The 24,719-nt window shown below is 37.3% G+C and overlaps 1 protein-coding gene across 1 annotated transcript; it reads right to left on the bottom strand.

The window, feature by feature from the left end:
• Positions 1–616: 616 nt before the first annotated feature.
• G2E3 (G2/M-phase specific E3 ubiquitin protein ligase) lies at positions 617–21,245 on the bottom strand. The gene is made up of 16 exons (XM_030452561.1): positions 21,029–21,245; positions 18,395–18,445; positions 16,926–17,023; positions 15,995–16,096; positions 15,274–15,398; positions 13,427–13,592; positions 12,609–12,715; positions 11,954–12,070; positions 10,533–10,657; positions 10,302–10,431; positions 9,500–9,625; positions 8,708–9,015; positions 7,856–8,037; positions 7,519–7,691; positions 5,686–5,885; positions 617–5,119 (listed from the first exon to the last, which is right to left on the bottom strand). Exons 2-16 carry the CDS (start codon positions 18,429–18,431, stop codon positions 4,887–4,889), a joined length of 2,229 nt encoding a protein of 742 aa, XP_030308421.1. The 5' UTR covers positions 18,432–18,445; positions 21,029–21,245; the 3' UTR covers positions 617–4,886.
• Between the last annotated feature and the right edge of the window lie 3,474 nt (positions 21,246–24,719).

Raw genomic sequence — 24,719 nt, 5'->3', positions numbered from 1 at the left:
TCAGCCATGACTTCTCAAATATTTTGAAAGGCAGCTCTGCAGTATCACTCTCCAGAGCTGCTGATGGATTTCATCAGATCCCATGGACTTGTGCATGTTTAGGTTCCTTACATGGTCTTGAACCTGCTGCTCTACAGTGGGTGCATCTTCCTTCTCCCAGGCCCTGCCTTTCCCTTCTGAAACCTTTCTGAAATTTGGGTGGTGGGGCTAGAGACCTTGATGGTGAAGACCAAGGCAAAAAAGGCATTGATTACCTCAGCCTTCTCCATATCTTTCATGACCAGTAAGGACTCCTGTTTCCCTCTGGAGAGGGCCCACATTTTCCTACTCTGTCTTTTATCACAGGTTTTCTTCTTGCTGGTGATGTCCCTAGCCAGATTTAATTCTATCACAGCTTTAGCTTTCCTAACCTGATCCCTGGCTGCTTGGAAGCTTTCTCTGTATTCCTTTCAGGCTACCTCTTCTTGCTTCCACTCTTTTCAGACCTCCCTTTTATGTCTGAGTTTGGGCAGGAGCTCCTTGTTTATCCTTACAGCCATCCTGGTGTTTTTGCATGATTCCCTCTCTGTTGGGATTTGCTGAAGTAAGAATATTGAAGAAAGTTACATATTTGTTCCAACAAATTTAATCCTTTATTGCACTCTGAAAATACACATAACAGTTACTTCCCACAATTACTGATTATACTCAACAGGTGTAGCATCAGTGTTGAAATAATGTTGATTGAAGATGCAACATTTCAGGCACTGATTCTGCAGTTCAAGTTAGAGATAAAACTATTTACAAAATTATACTTTCTTGTGTAATATTCTCATTACCATAACTTTAAAAAGAACACTGGTTATGCAATACAAAATCAGTGGGTTATTTTCAAACATTAATATTTTGATGGTGATTTCCTGTATACTTGACATTTCAGAAGTCTTGGAATTTCATTTTTTTTATTCAGCTAGCCAATCCCCTTCCTCAAATAAAGAACAGTAATGCCTGAGCTTTAGATGGCTTTACCCTATAATGTTAAATGCTTTACCATATAATACAGAATCAAGATAAACTTTAAAAACATATTTTTGTAGCCTCCAAAGCTGCATTTCCTTCTATTTGAATGAGAATGTCTTGATACTGTTTTCAAAATGCATTCACACGAGTGTGAATTGTGTTAATTTGTGACTAATACTATGCTTTAAATTTAAAATATACCTACCTCTAAAATCCTCAAGTATTCCAGTCCCAAGACTGAACATACATACTGAGAAAAGTAAAAGCTGCAGCACACAAGTTAGACCTCAAGTATAAACAGACATCAAGCTCTTCTCCTTTTGACTCAAGCCACTTGAAAATGCTAACAGCTTTTTCCAATAAGCATCCTTTGCACAGGGGAAAGGAACTCATAGAAATTTCTTATACCTTGGTTTTAAACATAGGTCTAAAATACTTGTGGTTTGTTTGTGTTTTTTGGTTGGTTGGTTGGTTTTTTACATGTGTTTTGTCAAGGAGACCATACTAAAACCATTAATACCAATCTAGTTTTGTTTACTAGAAAATGATCATGCTAAAAAATTCATAGCTTAACTGATGTGCTAATTCTAGAAGAAAGCCTAAGGTTTGATGCAGGAACTTCAGGGTGAAGATCCTTGCTCAATCAGTCTAAGAGGACTGTAATAGTTCCCTTGTGGCCCTGACAAACCTTATCGGGGAGAGAAAAAAAAAAAAGCAACTTTAATAAAAAAATACTTAATACACAACAGCTAATGTATATGCAGTTATTTTCCTCGTTTTATTTACAGAAATACTGAAAGTAAGCAACTTCTCTAACTTCCAGGTATGCCTTGGGTTAAAGTGTACACAAAATGAATCTACCTGATAATATTGCACTTCAGTGACCTGCCTGCTATAGCAAAGTAAAAACTTTGTCATTACAGCAACAGAAAATTGCTCTTGGTTTCCAGACTAGAGACCTCTCTCTACTTTGATGGGTTGAAAGTCAACTTATTCTACAGAATGTTAATGAACAGTTAGAGCAAATTCAAGATTGGTGTATATAAATGTATATAAGTTCTTCTCTTTACCAGCATTCAGGAATACAACTTTGGTTATGTCAAAGCTTACACTATGATGTCTAGTTAGAGCTGATCAAACTGACAAGAAAGACAACTTGTCCTGAATGTGTACATCAGCATTAGAAAATGGGAACAAGTTCTGTGTAGTAAAAATATTTTCAGTATTAGAAAATAGAGGATTTTATAAATTTGTAGTTTTGATATAGCATTATATAGCATATAGTTTTTAAGTTAAGATTTATCTTACAGCTGATAAATGTTAGTTCTGCCTTTACAAATTATCAACTGTTGAATTCAAAACTGATAGGCAAAAGGTGAATCTGTTTTTATCTTGAAAACTTTCTGTAGCCTTATATTCACACTACCTTATTCCTTTTTCCGCTGAAGGTTTTAAAATGCAGTTTTATTTAGTTCCAAGTTCTAAGCCATCTCCCTTGCCATTGCTGGTACCAGAAGTCCAAGAATTGTCCTTTAAAATTATCTGCTTGCTACTTCTGTGAGTTTTGTACTTCCCATACAGAAAAACATAGTATTAAAGAAGACACCATTAATTAGACAAAAAAAAGGAATGCTACAGTGGGTACACCACTTATTTTAAAAATATAATACTATTTGGAGGACATTAATTGATATATTTAAAATATATGAATATAAACCACAAATTCTTATTATGCAAATTAATCTGTAACAAACTACCTTTTTTTTTAAGGTACTAACAGCCCATTCTGAAGGGTAAGAATATTAAGTTATTGGTAGTATGGCATTCAAAAATTATGTGAGGAGTACAAATATGGAATATTATTGCAGAAGAAAATTCAGAAGGTAATGAGAAAATACTTGCTTAAATATTAAATCAAATGACATTCCCCAAGAGCTTGTTCATTTATTTTAAAGGGGACTTCAATATGATTTTGGCTTAGAACAAGAAATACACCACTAGCCCCATCTTAATTTCAAATGTTCTAAAATTTCTAATGGGAGGATTTTGATGAGATTAGCTTGTCTCACCTCGCTGAAAGTAGTGAGAAATGCCTGACCTATGCCATTCAATTTTAAAGAGTTTGAACTAAAAAATTTTAAAAATTAGAAGTGGCATGCATGCTTTTGAGATAGAAACAGGTCTGTAGAAAAAAAAGATTAGCACCTCTCCCAAGATCAAGAAAGAGAAAGTATGTCAGTTTAAGAAAGATCTTAAAATACTTCCATGTTGTTAAATGAACTGTCTAAATTAAATACTCATACCTATTTGTCTTTAACCTTTTGCAGCATGGTCCCAAACATAGCAAGTCTTGACTGCCACTTCCATTTTTCTTGAGTTGCAATACACTGCTAAGTAATTAGCATTTAGTAATACAATTTGCTAATTAGAGAAATACTTGCAGTGGACTATAAACCACAACCTGAATCCATGTGAGTTTGCATTATTATTTTTTTATAAGCACCTGTCCATTTATAATTTACTGCAGATGTACTTTCTTGCTAAGACAGCCCAAAGAAAAGCAATCCTGCTAGTATTTTCAATTAAAAACAAGCTATATCAACAAAAAAGTATGATTACTTTTCAGTGTTCTGAAGAATGTGGATATATGCGTGCGTGTGTGTATATAAATATAAATATATAACACTACATACATGCACAGCACATAATATAGGTGAACAGACTGACAGAGGGAAACAGTAATTTCAAGAGAGATGCATGCTTTTAAAAAACCCGTGCTTTGTCTCATAGTTTTAGTATTAGGAACATTAATGTGTTACCATGTAAGAATTTAACTACTCACTTTTATGTCTTAACGGTTTTTAAATACTGCAGAATAGAAACATATTTTATACAGCTGAAGTTCCCCAGAATTCACCTACAATTGAACATTAAGTTTAAACTAACTGCTAGAAAAGTGTCAGGCACTGACAAACTTGATGGTAAACTGCTTTTAGTTTAACAAATTGCTTTAGAGCATATTCCTACAAATAGAAGATGAAGTAATATGTTATGATGAGCAAAAAGTTATTACACTTTCATACTCTTATCTTACACTCTTATCTTTCACTTTGAAAGACCACTTAATTGCATATTCAAGATTTGTTTCTAGTTCTTACTATTTTGGCTATATGCATCCTAAAAAGTAACAATATTATAATAATAGAACACAGAAACATGTGCAAACATCAAACAGAAACTCAAGTTCAACCAGATTTTGTTCTTTTGCACCTTATTATTTTGCCTAGGTTTCTTGCAGACCTTGATTATAACCACAATGACTTTAAAAACTCCATGTCTTTTTAACTTTCATAGCTTTGTATGAAGCATCAAAACATAGATGTAGCATGAATTTAAAAACAATTACTGAAAAAACATACATGGAACAACTGAAGAACTGCATCACAGTTTTTCTTGAGACAAAGCTCTACAGTAGTTATCTTCAAAATGTACCTGGTTTGACTTTGACAAATAAGTTACTGGAGTATGCAATACAATCAACATACTTACCTGTCTGAACCAGTGGAAATATTAGAGGTTGCTATATTTTCATGTTAGAGGTTCATAATTTTTCATACATTTCATGTCTAAAAGTAGACATCAAAAATACTTAAGCAAGAGATCAATGAGAGATCAATTTTAAAGCCAACCTCAAACAGGATGATGATTCAACAGATAGTGTATTTTCATTTGAAAATTGTTTTTCAAGATTACTACTTTTAGCATATAATTGTGGAAAAAATGAAAAAAGGCCAAGAGCATGCTGTCCAAAAATACAGTAGCAACTTGCAAGGAGATGATCCCGCTGAAAATGGAAATTTCTAATACCTGGTTTAGTAGCAAAATATTCATTCTCTTTCGACTTTTAGTGTATTTTTGATGGTGAACTCCATTTTTTTTTTAAACTCCTCGTATGTCTTTGTTATAGGGAGCTCTAAGCAATTGAGGAGTCTGTTTCCAATGGGATACCTCATATGCAAGAATTTAAGGGTAGGTTCAGGATCAAAACCCATAGGTGGTATAGAAGAAGAGCCTGTTGCAAAGAGCAGAATATCTTCCAATGTCACTGCAGACTCGCCACCTGAAAAAATATGATTAAGTTGTATCATCCATTGCTTATTACCCATAAATCATTATCCTTTATTTTAAGTTAGAGGAAAAATAACCCCAACATCAGGAAACCCCAGATTATGGTAAACAATTGCACAATTTTATGGCCAAGTAAGAAAAACTCACTTGGATTAGGTCTCAAAAATTTTAATAATAATAATAATAATAGTAAAACAACAACAAAAAAGACCCCCAAAAACCACCACCAACAAAAAGTTCACTCTTTTGCAAGAACAGACCACTTTTTTTTGAGACACATTATCTAGATTTTTCTGTACCACCCACGTTGTTTGTGGGGAAAAAAACCCCACCTCACAGGTGGTTCTAGTACCACTCTCAGATATTGACACCCCTCTTAATCTTCAGTACAATTGTGCAGCAGTTTGAGAAGAGGAGAGACAAAACAAAGAGGAACTGACAGTGATCTCAAACCATTATTTATGTTTTCTATTGAACTTTAAAAACCAAACCCTGTATGTATACCAATAGCTAAATACTCTGAACAGGAAAGCAGGGAAAGAAAAAAAAGATACTTACTTTCCACGTCTTTCAAATAACCAATCCAAAAATCAGCACCTTTGACTTTATTTACATCTGATGAGGAACGGATAATAAAGAGATCACAAACAGCTTCTGCTGAAAGTCTTTCAAGTTTGCGGCAAAATATACTAGAGAATGCATCTGGATGCGCTTGCATTTTCTCTAGCACACCAAGAGTTTTCAAACCTTGACTAAAACTGGAAGGAGAAAAGAAAAAAAGGAGTGAGCATGCATCAGCAAGCCAGTAGATAACTAATTGTACTCTACATTTTGTAAAGCTGTTAACACTAGACAAAAATCTGCATTCTCCAAGCCTGTAACATGCATATAGTAATCCCATTTTATTTTAATCTTGGAAAATATATTTAATTCTCATTTTAACAATCTAAGCTTTTTTGGCAGATGAAAAAAAATACCAGTGATATGCCAGAAATTAAATTTATTTCCTAGATTTTCACTGTATAAACATGGTTTATCTTTAATATTTATGTAAGGAAGGCTCAGGTGGAATTTCAGTGCATAAAAAGGAGTGTGCAAAGAAGTCAGAGCCAACAGGCATAAAAAAACCCACCAGAGGTTCCACCTGAAAATTAAGAAACATTTTAACAACTTTTATTGTGAGGGTGACTGAGAACTGTCAGTCTGCACAGAGGTTGTAGAATCGCTATCTGTAGAGATATTCAAAGCCAGGACAGTCCTGGGCAGCTGATTTTAGGCGGCCTGGCTTGAGCAGGGGGTGATGGACAAGGTAACTTGCAGAAGTCCTTTCCAACCTGTACAGCAATTTGATTCTTCTGTGATTTATCTAGTATTTTTTAATATATCTTTTTTAAACAGCTCTGCAGGTTGAAAAAATTTCACTAGTTTGCACTGTATGCTGCATAATGTTTCCAGCAACTGACTTTACAATTTAACCAACATGTTAAAATAGAATTAAATTTTTACTTAAATTGTTTAATCATCTTTTCTTAGACAAGAGGCTGAATCAATAAAATGCAGGATAAACATGCTGAAAGTGTACAGTCAGTGATGTAGAACATTAACAGCTAAACTGACCAACTCTACTTATACTCTTTAGTCCTCAATATTGACAAGCAAATTCCTACTCTGCTTGCTTTTGCACATTTTAAGCCCACCAAAAATGCACAAAATCACTTTTTCCCATAAACAAACAGGCTCTTTACTACCTCTCACTTTTGATTGAAAGAGTAATTATTCTGTTAAAAAATCCTCAAATTCAAAATTAGTTTTGCATAGAAGATTTAGTCAATTAAAATTTGTCAAAGATAACACCCTAAATTTATTAAGCATAAAGATTACTGCACTTGTTGGAAAACTTAGCATCCAGTGCTTTTAGATGAAGAATGTGAAGTCATCACTACATCATGGAAACATCAATACAATGCTTACATTTTACGTAGGCTACCTCACACATTTGCACGTTAGCGACCTCCTAACTGGACACACAAACTCTCTAATCACAACTCTGGAAAACTAATTTAAATTCTAAACATACTAAATTTAAAGATTCTAAATTCAAGCAATTCTGAACTAGAAATGAAGATAAAAGTAAAGGAATTTTGTAGTAAACATCGTTCTCATGTTTACAACTGTGCATCTGCCCTCTTTGTAAGGCTGAAAAAGGAATGTGAAGGAGAAATTCTCAGTCTTTCAGTTTAACAAAGCAGTTGGCAATTGATATTCCATCCACTGAAAATTACAGTACATTTTATTAGTTTAAATGGAGAATGTGTTAGAGGTGTATTGTTTAGTATTTCTGTGAAGAAAAAAAAAAAAAACAGGAAACTTGAAAACTCAAACAAAACAAACCTTTCCAAGGGTGATTTAATTCTCTTGATTACATGATGGATCAGTAAGTCATTCACCAGCATGTTCTTATCAGACAAATCTGTTATAGGTCTTAAGCATCCAGCAGCAGCAAGAAATTCATAACAGTTATATATCGTAGACTGTAGGCTGGACAGATTATTAGTATATTTTATCTGTATCAGGAGATAAACATTAGGAATTTATTTACTACATGCACGTGTATGTGTATATATAAGTAGTATTTTCAAGTTTAACTAGAGCTATAACAAATAAGCCCTTCTTTATGTCCAAGTATAGTCTTGAACAAGAATTTGCTAATAAATTTAGTTTTACTTACCATTTTTATTGTTTGTGCTACATCAACATCAGCAACATCTTCCAAATCTGGCTTCACATTTTCTGGACCATAGACAAGACAGTTGAACAGTGTTTTGGAAAAGAAACCTGGGGCTGGGCCACCGTGAACCAGAGAAACAGCAATCATTTTGCCAGCTTCAAAATAAAGATTCTCTTTTACAGCTGCAAATAAAAAATAAAAAAAACCAGATTTACTATACATGCATAATAATAATTTGTGATTTTTTTTCTTTTATAGAAAACCTCATATGCAGTTCCTTCTTACTTTAGGAGGTGCAACAAATGAGGTTTGTCAAGTCCTGCTGGTTCAAACAATAATTTGGTATTTTTTACACAGGAGTAGCATATTCTTTTACTCAGGTCTTCAGCCGCTATCAAGGTTTGGGAGGAGATGCAACTTCCTTTTCCACTTTGTACCCAACGTACGTTTAATTCTGAAGCATAAGAACTCAAAGAAGCTAGGTTTGGGTATTTAGGAAGTGTGCTATCAGAGATAATGTTCTAAAAATTTGAGGAAAGGAAAATAAGTAACAGAGAAAGTGAGTTGGGAAGGAATTCACCTGTAGAGAACAAATACATAGTTAAAAGCTCCAAGTGTACTCATACGCTGTATTTTTAACTTGGTTGTCAAAACTTCTCCAACTAAAGAAATCTTTGTTATCATAAATCCACAGCCCATTTAAGAACCAAAAAGCAAAAAAATTCAAAAAACAATTTCTACCCCTCAAGAATATTAACTGAAAACTGACAACCAACCATACTGGGCGAAGATTTAAAAACCTTTCAAGTTACATAGTACTGAATGTATTTTTAAACAAAACAATTAATTTACCTTGAAAATCAAGGGACAAATTCTTTGCAGAAGAGCCCTCAAACAGAGATGAATTCTGAAGATGAAGCATTAATAACTTGAAGAAACGCAGTTTTGCTACAGAAGTATGTGTCTTCGATTTATTTTTGCAATTTGTGAACTGTATCTCAATGGTGTTTGTAGGACTGAAGTTTCGTTGTCTAAATCCTTTTAAAGCACTATCCCAGATATTTTTTTCATTGATGTTAAGCCTTGTAGTTTTTGTATTAACTTGTAGCTTTAAGTCCTTCAGTATATTAGAAACTTCCCTTTTTTGCTTTCTCAAATGCCTGCAAGAAAATTGCATGCACTTTCAGGTTAAATTTATGATTTGTAATTAGTAATAGTTATGCAGAAAACATCGTAAAATCTATTAAGAAAACACAGCTTTCAATACTTTGATATAATAATTTAGGTATCACTGAAATTTTATAAGTAAAATACATGGTGTAGATTCTTCAAATTTTAGCTCTGTAGAGGAAAATTTTTAAGTGTCTCCAAGATCTAGAACAAAGAAGGCTAAAATAATTACTTTGGCACAAAATGAAGTTATTTTTTTAATTCAACACCAAAATAGTGCCAAACAGTTTTCACATTATCATTCTACATTTGAACAATGTGAAACACGTGACAAATTGGCTTATTGTGTTAAATACATGATTTGCAACCAAACTTCAACTATTCACTGGTATTTTAACTTTGTCACTATAAGAAATACGGCATAAAGTCATGCGCTAGATTACTCTTCTATGTAAGAAAAATGGAAGAAAATACTTTTTCCTCAGGGACAAATTCCTGTCAGGCATCAGTGGAGACAAAGACATTGTCAGCCTGTTGGATGCTGAGAGTTCTAGGTGCAAGCAGGGTGACAAGCTGTTGTGGCACATTATCTTTGGTGATCTACAAACCAAAATAGTATTTGAAGAAAAGATACAGTCGAAGAATACATGAACACTTCTTATTTGAAGGCAGCAGTATAGTTTTCCCCCATTTCATGGCTGTATCTCATTACATGTTCATTTATGTGAAATCTATTGGTACCTGAACTACAATTAAAAAAATAGCAACTTGGTATTTTATTATGTGTTTGGTTTAGGATCCATTTTTATAATTACATCCCATACGGTAGATGGAAGTTCTGGCTGGTACTATAATTAAAACCTAAGAATATTAACTTCTACAGATTTGAAGTTTTTGTTACAGCAGAGGAAAACATTATTCGTGTAAAACTCTGTAAGCTAAGTGCCTAGCACATTTATTTAACATGGAAAAATACTAATAAACAACATTAACTTAAAGTTCTGCCATTTGTACATTTGAAGCTAGCTATGAATTTTTTAGGATTCCCCTTTTAACAATCTAATTATATCAAACTACAAACTGCTTTACATACCACTGAATGCGAGCAACTACAGCAAATTTCCAAAGTTATGAAAACTTCAGTCTATTAACTTTACTCTGATTGTATTCAATTTGCAATTTAGTGTAAGTCTCTCCTACAGAAAAAGCCTCCTCATGTTTAAATACTACCATATTATTAGTAACAGTTTCTGCTTGAAAACAGAAAGTTACACACTGGAGAAGAAAACTGCGCTGAGATCCAGGTGACTGCCGAGGACACTTTGGAGATGGCTCTTCCAGCAAACAAGTCCCATCTGTCTTTTCAGAGGTAGCCAAAGAACGCTTTTTCTGTTTGCTATAGTTCCCTGTGTGATTAAATTGTATTAATTTAGTAGATATGCTGGCTGTAAAATAAAAAGCACTACAATTTTATCACATGAAGTCACTGTCACATCCATAACGTTACCTGATTTTGCGAAGATACTTCTGCATTCCACGCACTCCCAGTTTTGCTCCCATGACTTCAGAGATGAACAGGCCAAATGAGTTCCTCGGGAACCACAACACTGACAACGCTTTATTTCCCATTTACTAAAATTAAAAACTTAGGTATTTAGAACTAGACAAGGTATATTCAACATTAAGTGTAATTCAGACGCTAACCTAAAAAGCATAATTTTATCAATTTGGTAGGACTGAGTAAAATCAAGGGGAACTTCTTCAGATGAAGTATACTCACAAATCCTGGCTGCAACACTGAAAAACAAATAACCCACATTCCAGCAGCTTGTACTCAAAGAGGCCATGAGTTAGAGTGTTCCCCGTTGCCTTTAGGTCAATATCTTGCAGCCAATATTTTCTCTGCATTTTGCCACTCAGCAACATCCTCTGTGTTTTATGGGTATCCGTAATTCAGCTTTTCCAAATGGTAAATGTTTTAAAGAAATGTATCTGCTTATTCTTACACATTCTGAATAAGAGTCTTCATTAGTGACAGTGTTTAAGTATCTGTTAACTTTTTGTCTAGCTTTCTTCAATTTTTCTTAAACAGACAATGGAACAATTTGACTGATATTAGTTCAAATATTGGAAGCCCAAGATACAACCCTTAAAGAGAAAGTAAACCCCAAGGTGCACGCATGCCATGAATGAACCAAGCAACGTTTGGTCAAACCTGTACAAAGCAAAGCTTATGTCTACAGGGAGTAACCTACCACAGTACTACAGAAGCAAGTCTTTAAAGTAGAGGCTCTAACAACTTTGCATGCTCTCATGCCACTAGAAGATAAACACTTAACAAGCATGCAAACAGACAGGAATGCATGCAGATAATGAACTGGTTAATGAAAATTAAGCAAGCCTGTAATATGATCATTCAAGACTCTCATTAAGCTATCAGCAATATTCTAGCTGCCATTTCCATGCAGAGAGATAGCTGACAGCTAGACTTATTTTACATAGATAGTTAATTTTCAGCTAAGTCTAGTACTTCAGTTAATTACTTGTAAAGGTAATAAGTATTCTAACAATTACCCATTTGTTGAATTAAGCTTTGAATTAAAGATACACATTAGTTTAGGCACATGCTATTCTACATGTTACGTGGATGTACAAATTCTACTCCAGCTCTGTATCAGTTAAAAAGGACAAGATAATTGATTATCAATTGGCTTGGTTTTCTTGGCTTTTATAACTTCATTAAATTTGAGAAAACTAGTACTGTAACTCTATTATTATAATAGTAAACCAAACATTTTATTTGGACATGGAGTCTTGACTTGGCATTAAAGCCTCATGGTGAAAAGTATTAAAGCACTGAAATGCAACAAAATCCCCACTGAGTAATTATTCCATCCTAGGTTATGCCTTCCTGCAGAAGTGACATACCTGTCAGGTTCATTATAGTCTCTTCCTTTCTTGCAGAGACATCTTCTAATGTCACAGTGTTGATAACATTGCAGTAGGTCTTGATATGCATTCTCTTCAAGTTCCCAAGATGCATCCCTATGTAGGATAACAGGCAGTAGACCTGTTACTACAACTGTATTTCTGATTGCGTAAATGGACAACTCATCTTTGTAAAAGATGCATGTAATAACCATGTGAAGATATTTCAGTCATTTAATGTTCTAGGCAACATGTAGATAACAGAGAGGGGTAACAAAAATAATATTATAAACTGCGCAAGACAGAGCTTTTCTTATACACGATTACTTTGAATAAAGTATTTATTTTTCACACAACCTCAGTGCATGTTTGCTCTGCGCTATATTACTATGTTTCCCCTTTCACAGCAGACATGGATATTTGTTTTGGCAATCAACTGAAGTTGGCCTCTTAAAACCGTCCCATGAAAAGTAACTCAGAACTGCATAGCTGAAAGGAAACAAGATACTTCTTACCTAACCAAACAATTCTGCTATTAAAGGTAGAATAGAGGTTTCACATATTAACAGACTCAGTTCTAAACTATAAATAGAAAATGGTTTTAGCACCCTATAAACGGCTTTATAGAAAAGTGATTATTTCCTAAATTACTCACCTTTCTGGAATGTGTATGCCCATTCTCAGCATTTCTTTTTGAAATTTGTCCATGTTACTACATACTGTGCACCTAAAGAAAAATATCCCAGCACTCAAAGCTTGATACTGTGTCAAGAAAGAAAAAACAAAACAAACAAAACACACAACATAAAAACAAACCCATTATAGAATTACTATCATCATTAGGTTGTCAATAAATAATGCCTTGGTGTCTCTAACAATTACTTTGACAGATACTATCCTGACACAGATATTAAAACTGACATCGATCATAATGTCACTTGACACTGAAATGAACGGTGAGCATTTTCTCTCCTTCATAAGGACAAGAGATTGCCTGGTAAATCAGATTCATAACACAAGCACAATCCTTTTCAATCGACCTCTCCAAACCCAGAATGAGTTTACAAAAAGAACCTTTCAACTTGTTCCAGATCTGGACATAGGCAAAGAGAACTGATGGTAGATACATAATACTGATAGCATTTAGATTCTGTGCACAATGACTTGCGAGAGTGACTATCTAAGTTGGACTTTAGTTCTTAAACATAACTAAAGGCATGAAGTTACCACATGTGGAGAAACATGGTGTAGGGGGTAGGGGGCTGTGGAAAATTAATAGCAATAAAATAAACCTTGTCTCTTAAACACAATTTCAGCATTGTCCTTCAAACCTAGCATACTTCCATATCTACTGCCTACAGTAATCCTAACCATTTTTACACAATTTTCAGCAACTGTTCCATTATTTTAAAACAAAACAGGAATGTGATCTCTGTGTATGCAAAGAGAAAACAAAGTGAGAACCTGTGTTACCTGCAAACATTCTCGATGAAACCAAGCATTTTTACAGCAAGGACTTTTCAATACATTGTATGCTGGGAGCTGTTCAACCAAATCCAGGCATATTGTACACTGTGAAGTTCCTCCAGATTCTTTATCCAGAAACTTTTGGACTGGTCTATGTTCCCAACAGTATGATCTAAAAATAATAATTTAACGTTCCCTTGTAAAAACAACATTTTAAGAAGCTCTCTTATAAAATTTGAAGACAGCCAAGTGAATTCTCTATTGTATCTGTTTCTCATGAATAAGCACTGTTCAACAAGCTAAAAATGCAGACGTGCACGGGTTTTTGACTGGGGTAGAGTTAATTTCCTTCCAGCTTGAAGGGTTCTGTTTCAGATTTGTGATGAAAACTGTGTTGATAATACAAGGATGTTTTAGTTACTGCTGAGCAGTGCTTACACAGAGACAAGGCCTTTTCTGTTTTTCATACTGCCAAAACAGTGAGTAGGTTGGAATCACACAAGAAGCTGGGAGGGGGACACAGCTGGGAAAGCTGACCCCAACTGACCAAAGGGATATTCCACACTGTAACATCCAAGCTCAGCAATAAAATTAGGGGAAAGGAGGGGGATGGAGAGGCAATTGTCTTCCCAAGTAGCTGTTACACACGATTAAGTACTCTTTCCTCTAAATAGCTGAACATCTGCGTGCTGATGGGAAATAGTAAATTAATTCCTTATTTTGCTTTGCTTGCACATGCAGCTGTTGCTTTACCTATTACATTGTCTTTATTTCAACCCATGAGTTTTCTCTCTTTTACCCTTCCAATTCTCTCCCCATCCTGCTGCAGATAGAGAGCAAGTGTTTGTGTGGTGCTCTGCTGCCTATCCAGATGAAACCACAACACACATGGTAAACCAATTATGTATATTTAACAGAGCAAGTCAATAGAACAGTAGCTTCTAAAGCAAGAAGTGTGTTTCCGACTGATGTTCTGTAAATTATTACAGATCATATACCTCCTTTCTCTCAAAATTTCTGTTGGTCCAAATAACCATATCCTTGGAACCTCATGTTCTTCCTATAATTCAATGTTACCATGACCTTAATGGAATAATTCAGAGTTTGCACATTGATTCTGGGTCTAGGTACTATGATAAATGTTATGATTTAGCATACTTTCAAAGCAGTAGGACAACTTCAAGATGCAGCTCTAGAACAAACCTTTCTGAAAATGCATTATTTTTACATATACTTGACTTAACAGAGATTGTCTATTTAATAAGTTTAAGTGTCTGCCGGACTTCAACCATCCTTCAAGCTCAGCTTACAGTAGACAGAATTCAGCTGTTGTCAAATGCACTCATGAGCCCATTGACTACAGCCAAGATACTGGACACATGACAGTAAATGAAAATATATATTTTTTTAAAATGCATTTGATATTAAGCCCATTTCTCCCGAAGTACATCTCTAATCAACAGATCTAGAGGTCTTGTGGTTTTAAACACAGCAGAATGTTATACAGTGTTCTGACTCCTTTGAGATAGGCAGCCAAACCACTGTCATTTCAACAAAGGCACAGGAGGTGAACAAAATAAAAAATAAACCCAACTATTTTGGAGTTTGTTTCAGGATCTAAAACTAATTTAACTACTTGGAGAAAACATGAATCTGTAGACTTGCAAGCTCTGAAAATTTAGTTTATAGGTATCTGGTATGCAATATAACTGCTTTCCCTTCATGTTTTCCACTGATTCGATTATTTTATCTTGGATAACCTTGATGTCCTATATAATAAATATGGAAAAAGAAATCACCTGCTGTATAAGTATAGTGAATTGAAAATGTAAAAAAAGGAACGGAACACTCACCTGAAGTCTTCCATGAACTGGAAAATACATTCCTTTTGTATCCCACAAGGAAAATGGTAACTTCGCTTGCATTTGGGAGCTACACATCCAACTGAAGCACCCTTTTTCCTACAGATATTACATTTCTAAGAAGAATTTGTTTTAGAAATAACAGAATATTAGCTTCAAAAATCCAAGTAAAATTAGAGAAATTAAGCCAAGAGAAAAATTAAAGTGTATAAGAATATCAGCCAATATATTGTAATTGCAACAATTGTAACAAGTTTTACCTCTGTTTCAGAGTAAAGATATACTTATTTCACAGACCTTGATTATGTATTGTTTTATACGCATGTCGACTTCTGACAAGTAAGCTAAAATACAAGTTATTTTACCACTCCCTATTGTTTAGTTGTACCTATTAAATGGTATGTCAGCTAGAGGCTCAACAATTTCATGAGGTATTGTGCTCATATAATTTGCTTTTATTCATTTATCTGCATCATACCCAGGAAATAAACATTAGCAACTTTTGCAGGTTTTGTTGTCCCCTGTGGCTTCGAGGAACCCAATATATTTTGTTACTTAAATGTGAAATTCAGATGCTTGAATGGGCTCAGCACACTGCCCACTAGAGAAAGAAAACAAAATCCACCTTACCCCCCTTTGCCCCCCAAGCCACACAAGGTGCACTTAAAAGTTTCTTTTTTTCCCCTGTAAATATCAAAGACTTAATTCTTACCAGTTTTGCTGCTCTATTTACTTCTTTTTTAATATCTTGGATTAAAAATCCATCTACACCTTCATCTTCTTCCCCTCTCTGCCATATACCACTTGACATCAACTATGAAAACAAAGATTTTAAAACATTCATCTACCTAAAGATTTAAAATTATGTACAGAGAGTTTAGTCTAACAAAGCTTGTGTGCAAACATTTTAACGATTAAAAAAGCTTACCCAAAACACTAAGAAAACAGTAACCAATAACATGAAAATAAATACTTTGTAACATCAAAGCCTTATGCAACACTGGAGAGCCCAAGATGCTGGCTGTATTTTACCCTCCTCGTTCAAATATACAGACTATTCAGATAATTATCAAACAATTACTTTCAGCATATGAAGCTTCAGAGGAAGTAAAATTAAATTAGCTTAGTTGATGTGAATGACAATTGTGCTGTGGAGTTAATGAAGCACAGTTGGAATTATCTGTACTGAAGTGCAGCCTAAGAGGAAAAGTAATTCACTTTAGAGAAAAAAAAACAAAAAACAAAACCCAACCAAACACAACACAGAATCAAGTAACTAGGCAAGTCAGAAGAGCCTGATGATTCACAAAATTCAAATAAGTAAATAGTTTTACAATGCAGTACCTCCTATATTCTTTACAATCTGATTTTATAGATCCCATTTTATAAGTCCAACAAAGCACCATTTTCTAACTGCAGTTTTATCTACATTTTAGACAAATAAATGTAAAATTTTCTACCAAAACCAATCAAGAATATATTTTTTCCAAATGCGAGACATGGTGAAGAAACACAAAACTGCACTAGTAATAGGCCTTTTTGTATAAGAGCACTTTTCTTACATATTTACTGTATTTAAGTAAAATCCTAGTTAATTTTCTAGTTAAAAAAAAAGAGCTCCAAGATCAACACCAGGTACTTACCAAACAGTAATAATGAACAGTGAGATTGTGTTTCTCATAGGTCCTTTTTTCTCCATACTTTTCAGGGCAGTCATCAGTCCGTCCGCAGAGAACACAGACTGAAATGCAGAATCATGTTTACATTCACAGTGAATAAAATGGAATTACTATGGATCAGCTGTAAAACAGTAACTTTTTACCAACTGTCTTGAAGTACATTACTAGGTAAAGGACAGCATGTATTCTCTCTCAGAAGAGGGTACTATTTGTTCCTTCTCTAATTCCTAAAAAGTAACTACTTCACCAGTCCCACCTGCCTGCTGGTTCAGGAGAAGGCTGTCAGTCAAACAAAATTCACAAGCAGACCGTGCTCTCAACTGAAATCTTTTTCCCAGGACATTCAAAGATAATTACCAAATGAACAATAATGTCCAGATGAAGGTGAAATGTCATTTGTTTTCAGCATCACCATATTACAATTTGTGAGGCAACTGAAAAGTTTCTTTGTATACCTATGTGATAACCTTTGTGAAAAGCATGAATGGTATCCTGACTGCATCAAGTCATATGCTATCAGTGCTTTTGAAATGTATACTGGTTTTAAAACATTCAAGGAATTTAGGACAGCACTGGAGTCAATTAACATACTGAGGGTTTCTCCATTTCTGCACTTCCTGGGCCACTAACATACTTCTCTACAGATATTTAATATCTTACCTTCAATTCTCAAGAGATATATAAGAATATATTTTCATAAGTATAAGAATATATATTAGTATTCTGACATCAAGAACAGTCATACTGATGAGAACAGAGGCTCCTTTAGCTTAAGAAAGCCTTGAGTGATAAATCTTAAACACAGCTGTGTGTGATTTGACAGCTAAATTTCCAATGTCACTTTTTAAAAACATCTGCAGATTACTATTTTTAAAAATTTCAGTTCCATCTGTTGGGAAACTGTCTGGAAGAAAACAGACATGTGAGCAATCCTGACTATTTAGCTTTAGCTAGAGTAAGCTAAGGGCCTTGAGTTCCAGTTGCAAGGTTACTGAAAGATGAGCTATGGGAAAAAGATAAGGAAGCTGGCAGCAGAAAAGAAGAACAGGATAATGATGTAGCCAGCAGAAGTTCTGTGAAAACAGGATTTGTGGCCAAGATATAGCCACCTGCAAGATATCGTTATATAAACGAGGGCTCTATATAAAGCGAGTATGAATTGTTAATAGACGGCTTCACTTTAACCATATTGGTGACTACGTGTTGTCCTTAAGCCTCCGCGGATTTTTCTATATCCACCAAACAAATCCAGGGAAATTTACAAGTTATTTCTCTTTCATTCCTTGAGAAAAGTAGTTCTCACACAAATTGATTATTGACAATCCACCTGTTCTTTGAGCCCAAATAATACATAAAGATTATAGTAAGTCAGAATTGGTTTTGTATATGCAGATTAAAGATTTCCCCAAGTACTTAATGAAAACCTTACTTACATGAACTTTGAATGCCAAAATTACAGTTTTTACTCATCCTGAGGCTTCTAGCTGTTATCAAAAAGAAAGAAGGTGTTAAATACATCTTGTACATAAACAATGACCACTAGATATGACTTAAATTTCATTTTATTTTAAATTAAAAAAAAAATCCAAAGTCAGTAAAGAAAAAATGGGATCAAGAACAAAATAATATTATAATTTAACTATAATTTTGGGAAATAGAGATTTATAAAGCACGATGAGAATGTTCAGAAAAAATATTCCCAGATCAATGAAACGTGTAGCAACTTTAACAGTTTCTCTAAATTATCAAACACGACACTGTAGTTTCAAAAGAGAAAATTAAAAAGTCCGGCTACTTATTTATAGAATGAATTTTGCAAAAGAGTTTGTAGATAATTTAAACATCAAAAGTAATGATCCAAGGACAACCAAGGAAGAATCACTGAATCCTGCTTAATTAAAGAGTGTATTAACATGAACAACTTGGAACTGGATAGGACAGTGATGTAGCTATGAAGACAGTCTCTGTTATTAGTAAAAAAATCCTGGATCCAGGTTTAGCCAAAGAAATACAGATCTAAGATTAGAAAGAACAAACATACACACACACACACACCACTGGTGAGGAATCCAACAGAGGAACATGCATGCAGGGGAATTTACACCGTTTAGACCTATATATTATACATTCTGAAGTGGAGAGTAATTAATTTCGAAACACTAAAATAACCTGCATTTCTTTTAAACATCACACATCCCAAAAAATTAGATCTCCGAGACCCATTAACATGGATATACCTGGTCTTTCCTAGGTGTCACAACATGTATCCTAGCCAACCTTGGGAAAAAAAATCAATGCATTTTTCTTCAACTCAACACTAGTATGATTACTCTTTCTTTAGGGTAATGTAGAACCTTTTTAGGAAAGTATTTGTATATCTTTGGCTTGCCTTCTGTTCAGAAGCTGAGAAAGAAGTAAAAATGTTTAGCAAGGCCAAACCAGAAGCCTGATGGACTAAGCTATGGCAGCTCTGGGTTGGATTTTTTTTTTTTTTCATTTGGATGGCTATGTGGTATAGGCTTTGGGAACAAACATTAGGCTAATCCAAACTACTGCAAATAAAGTGCTGCAGCCACTTTTCTCTTGGACTTCTAGAACAGGAACTGTATTGAGAAAGGGGCATAAGGCAACTTCTGGAAAACAAATAAATAATGCTGCAATAAAATTAGGTCAAAAGGCTCTTAATGGACACACACTGCACTGACAGTCATATAAAATAATTGGTTTCTGGTTCCCATTCTTTCTTTCTAAATTACAAAAAATTAAAGATTTAAAGTCAAGTAGAGAGGATCAAAAGAGGAGCACCCAGCTCCCTTCTTGGGAATTTCAAAGAATGTTCACAGCCAGTTTCACAGTCTCCAAGGGTAATACAACAAAGAAACTATCTAACCACAAGACTAGACTTTCACCTCAGGGTGTTGTAAAAAGCCCTACCAAGTGGAAAAAGCACAAAGATATCTGAAAACAAGAAAAACACCTTACTACCTTTCTCTCGGTCCAGCAAGACAGAAAAAATAATTACTATTTTACCCTCCAGCTCCACATTCCCTTATACCTTTATCCAATCCTTTCAGGACAACGATCCCGATGTTCAGATTTACAAATTAAAGGATAAGCCAGAACAATCATCGAGGCTTCATGAATAAACACTATGGCTCTCAAAAAGAACACAATAACTTCTTATCAGTCTGTTTGCAAGACAGAAACACATCATCACCCAGAGCTTACAAAAAAAATCTAAGTGCACAAAAAACGTATCTAAGAGTCCTACATAGGCTAAAACACCACAAAAAAATTCTCAGAGAAGATATCTAGGTTTTACTAAGTTCTAGGACTCTTTAGAGATCCAGAACATCAGGTATTTTTAAAGGTTGTTTTTTTTTGTGGGCTTTTTGTGGGTTTTTTTCTTTAACTAGAGCATGGGAAAATAAAAATAATTTTAACAATCCCAAGAGGCAAGGGTGCAGGCACACGCTTGCTGCAGCGGAGGAACAAAAGCTTCACGGGAACCCTTCCCGATCCCATTCCTTCCTGCTGCGTGTCCTACGTTTACATACAACAGCGTCTCCCGTTCATCTCGGAGGGTACAACACATCCCATCAGCCCAATTGGTTAATAATCAGGAAGCCACTTACTGTCCCCAGCTTCACTCGGGTTCTACCACAGACCCTGACCGCCGTCCTTTTAAAAGGCACACGGCAATTTTTGTGGACAGAGCCACTCAGGCAGCCCCGTCCCGCCGCCCGCCCGCGGCTGCGCTGAGGGAGCCTCCTCAGGACGCATCCCCCTAGTTTTTAACCCAGAAACATGAAGAAAAGGTTTCCTCTTATATTATTTTTCACCACAGATTATTACTACCTCCTGTCTCTGGAGAAGCGGCGGGAGCCAAGATGGCGGGCCGGGAGCCTCTCGCACGTCGCTCCCCAGCTCGGCTCCCCTCATGGAGAAGCGGGGTCTCTCGCTCGTCTGCCGCGGTACCTAAAACCGCCCCTCCAGCGGCTCATCGCCACCGCCCCCACCCCTCCCGCCTCTCCTTGCCCTTCCTAAGGCGGTACTCGCCTACTTACCCCCCAGGCTCAGCCAACCCCGAGGCGAGAGGCAGCAGGGCACAGCCTCAGCCCACCGAACGCGTTATCACGTCCCCCTCAACAACGCGGTGCGGCGGCCATGCCGCCGGCAGCTCTAACTGACAGACAATTCAAACCCCAACATCCGCCGCCGCTCCGGAAGGGGGGAACCACTCCGTGCTCCGCCCACCATCCGTTCCATCGGCGCTCCGACACTCTCGCCGCGCACGCCGGCGCAGCGGGAGAGGAGGGGAGAGGAGGCGGGGCCCTGCAGAGCCGCACTTGAGCGGAGGGGCAGCGGCCGCTGGGGGCGCTGTTCCGTCGGGCGGGAGGGAGGGAGGGAGGGAGGGAGGGAGAGAGAGAGGGAGAGAGGGAGAGAGGGAGAGGCCGTGGCGGTCGCGGTGTGTGGGGATCACAGCAGTCCCGCTCAGTCGCGCTCGGCGTTTCCAGGCTTTGGTGCCGTATGGGGCTGCGTGGCTGCTGGGGATGCCGGGGAGAGGGTCACCGCCCCCCAGAGGCAAAACCCGACGAGGTGCAGGCTGTTAATGCTCTGCCCTTCTGAACTCTGTGATACCAGGCACACTTCCAAAGGCTTGTTCAGAGCACTTTCGTAAGGAAACAATAAGGGTTTTTCTGAAAAATAAACTTTTTAATTAAAAAAAATAAAGTATCATAAGTGTCTTTCACTACATGTTCTAAAGGGGTCTAAGCCATCGTAAAGCTACAGTGCTGACCTCATCTTTTTTTTTTCCACAGCTCATGGGAGCACCTCTGCCCAGAGGTGCAGAGGCTGAGCAGGTGTCCCCAGTACAACACCCACCCACCCACCTGCCTGACGGGGTCAGTGGCTCAGCTCCCACCTCATCATCCCCTACTCAGACAGGTCTCTCCAATACCACTGGTAATTCTCCTGCCAAACCTAGAGTGTCTGGAGTACTTGACCCAAAGACCCAAGCTCTCTCCAGGGACTAGGTTACAGACTGCTTACTTTGGCTGCCAGTCCTCCTGGATTGAAGTTCACTGCACACACAGATGGAACAGAGACCTTACCTATGAACATGGCTAGAACCTAGCTAGGTGTTGACCAGCAGCTTGTTTACCACAACAGGTCTTTTTCCCTAAAAATCCCATAAAGCATTTTGCACAATCATACAAAGGCCCTAAAATATCTCATAATAAGTTTGCTTTCCCCTAAAAGACTTGATAAACTTCCCAGTTATGTGTTAGGAAGTTCCAGTTTAATCTCCTCAAGGCTTTGAGTGGTTCCTCCAATGGCCCATCAATGGTCTGAGATTTCCAGTCCTTGGTATTGCCTCAGTTATCTTCTGAGTTTGTGTATCTGGGGCTTAATTCCTTTTCCCTATATGTTGTCCAAGTCTTGCATATTGAACACTGTCAATCAGATATCCTCAGAAAAATTGAATATTACACATATCCCTATTTCATAGAATCATAGAAGGGTTTGGGTTGGAAGGCACCTTAAAGATCTACTTCTAACCCCACTGTGCATGGGCAGGGACACCTCCCACCTCCCACAAAGCCCCATTCAACCTGGCCTTTAACACTTCCAGGGATGGGGCAGCCACAACTTCCCTGGGCAGCCTGTTCCAGTGTCTAACTACCCTCACAGGAAAGAATTTCTTCCTAATGTCTAACCTAAATCTAACCCTCTTTAAGTCTGAAACTGTGGCCCCTTTCCTGTCACCACATGCCCTTGTAAAAAGTCCCTCCTCAGCTTTCCTGTAAGCTCTCTTCAGGTACTGGTACTTTGCACTTGGTCTTGTTGAACTTCATGCAGTTTTTCGTGGCCCCACCTCTCAAGCCTGCCAAGGCATCTCTTCCCTCCAGTGTGCTGACCACACCACACAGCTTGGGTGTCATCAGCAGACTTGCTGAGGGTGCATTCTGTCCCAGTGTTCATGTCACCAACAAAATTGTTAAACAGAGATGGTCCCAATACCGACCCTTGAGGGGTTGCCACTCATCAGTGGGGTCATTTAGGACACTGAGCCACTGACCACAACTCTTTGAGTATAACCGTCCAGTCAATTCCTTGTCAGGAAGGATTTGCCTTAGTAAAGCCACATTGGTTGTCACTAACCACCTCCACATTTTCTGTGTGCCTTAGCAGAGCCTTCAGGAAGATGTGCCCATGATCTTTTGCAAGGGGAGACTGACTGGCTTGTAGTTCCCCAGGTCTTCCTTTTTTCCCTTTTTTTCACCTTTTCCAGCCAGTCATAACTTTACCAGCCAGCCCTGACTTGTCAAATATTTTGAAAGGCAGCTCTGCAGTATCACCTTCCAGTTCCCTCAGAAGCTGCCAATGGATTTCATCAGGCCGCATGGACTTGTGCACTTTCAGATTCCTTACATGGTCCTGAACCTGCTATTTTACAGTGGGTGCATCTTCCTTCTCCCAGGCCCTGCCTTTACCTTCTGAAATTTGGGTAGTGGGGCTAGGGACCTTGATGGTGAAGACCATCAAAAAGGTATTCGAGTACCTCAGCCTTCTCCATATCTTTCATGACTAGGAAAGACTCCTGTTTCCCTCTGGAGAGGGCCCACATTTTCCTACTATTTCTTTTATCACTGATGAACCTTTAGAAGCTCTTCTTGTTGCCCATGATGTCCCTGGCCAGATTTAATTCTATCAGAGCATTTTCTTTCCTAAGCTGATCCCTGACTGCTTGGAGGATTTCTCAGTATTCTCCCCAGGCTACCTGTCCTTGCTTACCTTCTCTGTAGGCTTCCCTTTTATGTTTTGGGTGTGTCAAGGAGCTCTGTGTTCATCCTCAAAGGCCTTCTGGCATTCTTGTCTGCCATCCTCTTCTGAACTCGGAAGAATCCAATTTTCTTGGGTTCCTTTTCCCTCTAGGGCTTTCTTACATGGTACTCTACCAAGCAGATGCTTGAAGAGGTCAAAATCTGCTCTCCTGAAGTCCAAGGCAGTGAGCTTGCTGCACACCCTTCTCGTTGCCCTCAGGATCCTTAATTCCATCATTCCATGGTCACTGCAGCTGAGCCCTTAAGCTTCCCGTTGTCCACCAGCCCACCCCTGGTGAAAAAAAAAATTAGTGTAGCACCTTTTCTTATTGGTTCCTCTACCACTAGGAGAAGGATATTGCTATCAATGCATTCCAGGAACCTCCTATGCCCTGCTGTGTTGTCCCTTTAACAGATTTTGAGGTGACTGAAATCCCCCACAAGGACCATTCGAAGCTGCTCCTGTCTACAGAGGGCTTAATTTGCTCAGTCTTCCTGGCTGGGTAGCCTGTAATAGACCCCCACTATGATATCACCTGCTTCTTTCTTCCCTTTAGCCCATAAACTGACCCATAAGCTCTTGGTCAGCTCTTCATTCATTCCCAGGCAGAGCTCCATGGACTCCAGCTGGTCACTGATGTAGCTGGTAACAGCCCCCCCCTCATTTTTTCCTCTGTCCTTCCCAAAGGACACATTCATTCCCACACTCAGCTGTAGGGGTCATCCCCTCAAACATTTTTCTGTATTTATGTACAATTTGGACAAGCAACAGCACCCTCCTCTAAACATCTGAAGAATGGTAGGCTGTCTGTAACTGTAAATCACTTACAGTCTATAACTGTAAGTCATGGCATAGCTTGTTAAGTTTTTAGGGTGCAACAATGATTTCAGTATTTTATACTCAATTTGCATGGTTATATATTAATGA

Source organism: Calypte anna, chromosome 5A (genome assembly GCF_003957555.1).
Source record: "Calypte anna isolate BGI_N300 chromosome 5A, bCalAnn1_v1.p, whole genome shotgun sequence".
NCBI lineage: Eukaryota > Metazoa > Chordata > Aves > Apodiformes > Trochilidae > Calypte > Calypte anna.
This window is presented reverse-complemented; position numbering and strand designations above follow the sequence as displayed.

Excerpts from the sequence above, each read along its gene's own strand:
- G2E3 (XM_030452561.1), bottom strand. The coding sequence starts at position 18,431 with ATGAGTAAAAACTGTAATTTTGGCATTCAAAGTTCAT. Across the intron at positions 7,692-7,855 it reads TAGCACAAACAATAAAAATG|ATAAAATATACTAATAATCT; the intron begins GTAAGTAAAACT and ends CTCCTGATACAG. Across the intron at positions 5,886-7,518 it reads ATTAAATCACCCTTGGAAAG|TTTTAGTCAAGGTTTGAAAA; the intron begins GTTTGTTTTGTT and ends TTCTCCTTCCAG.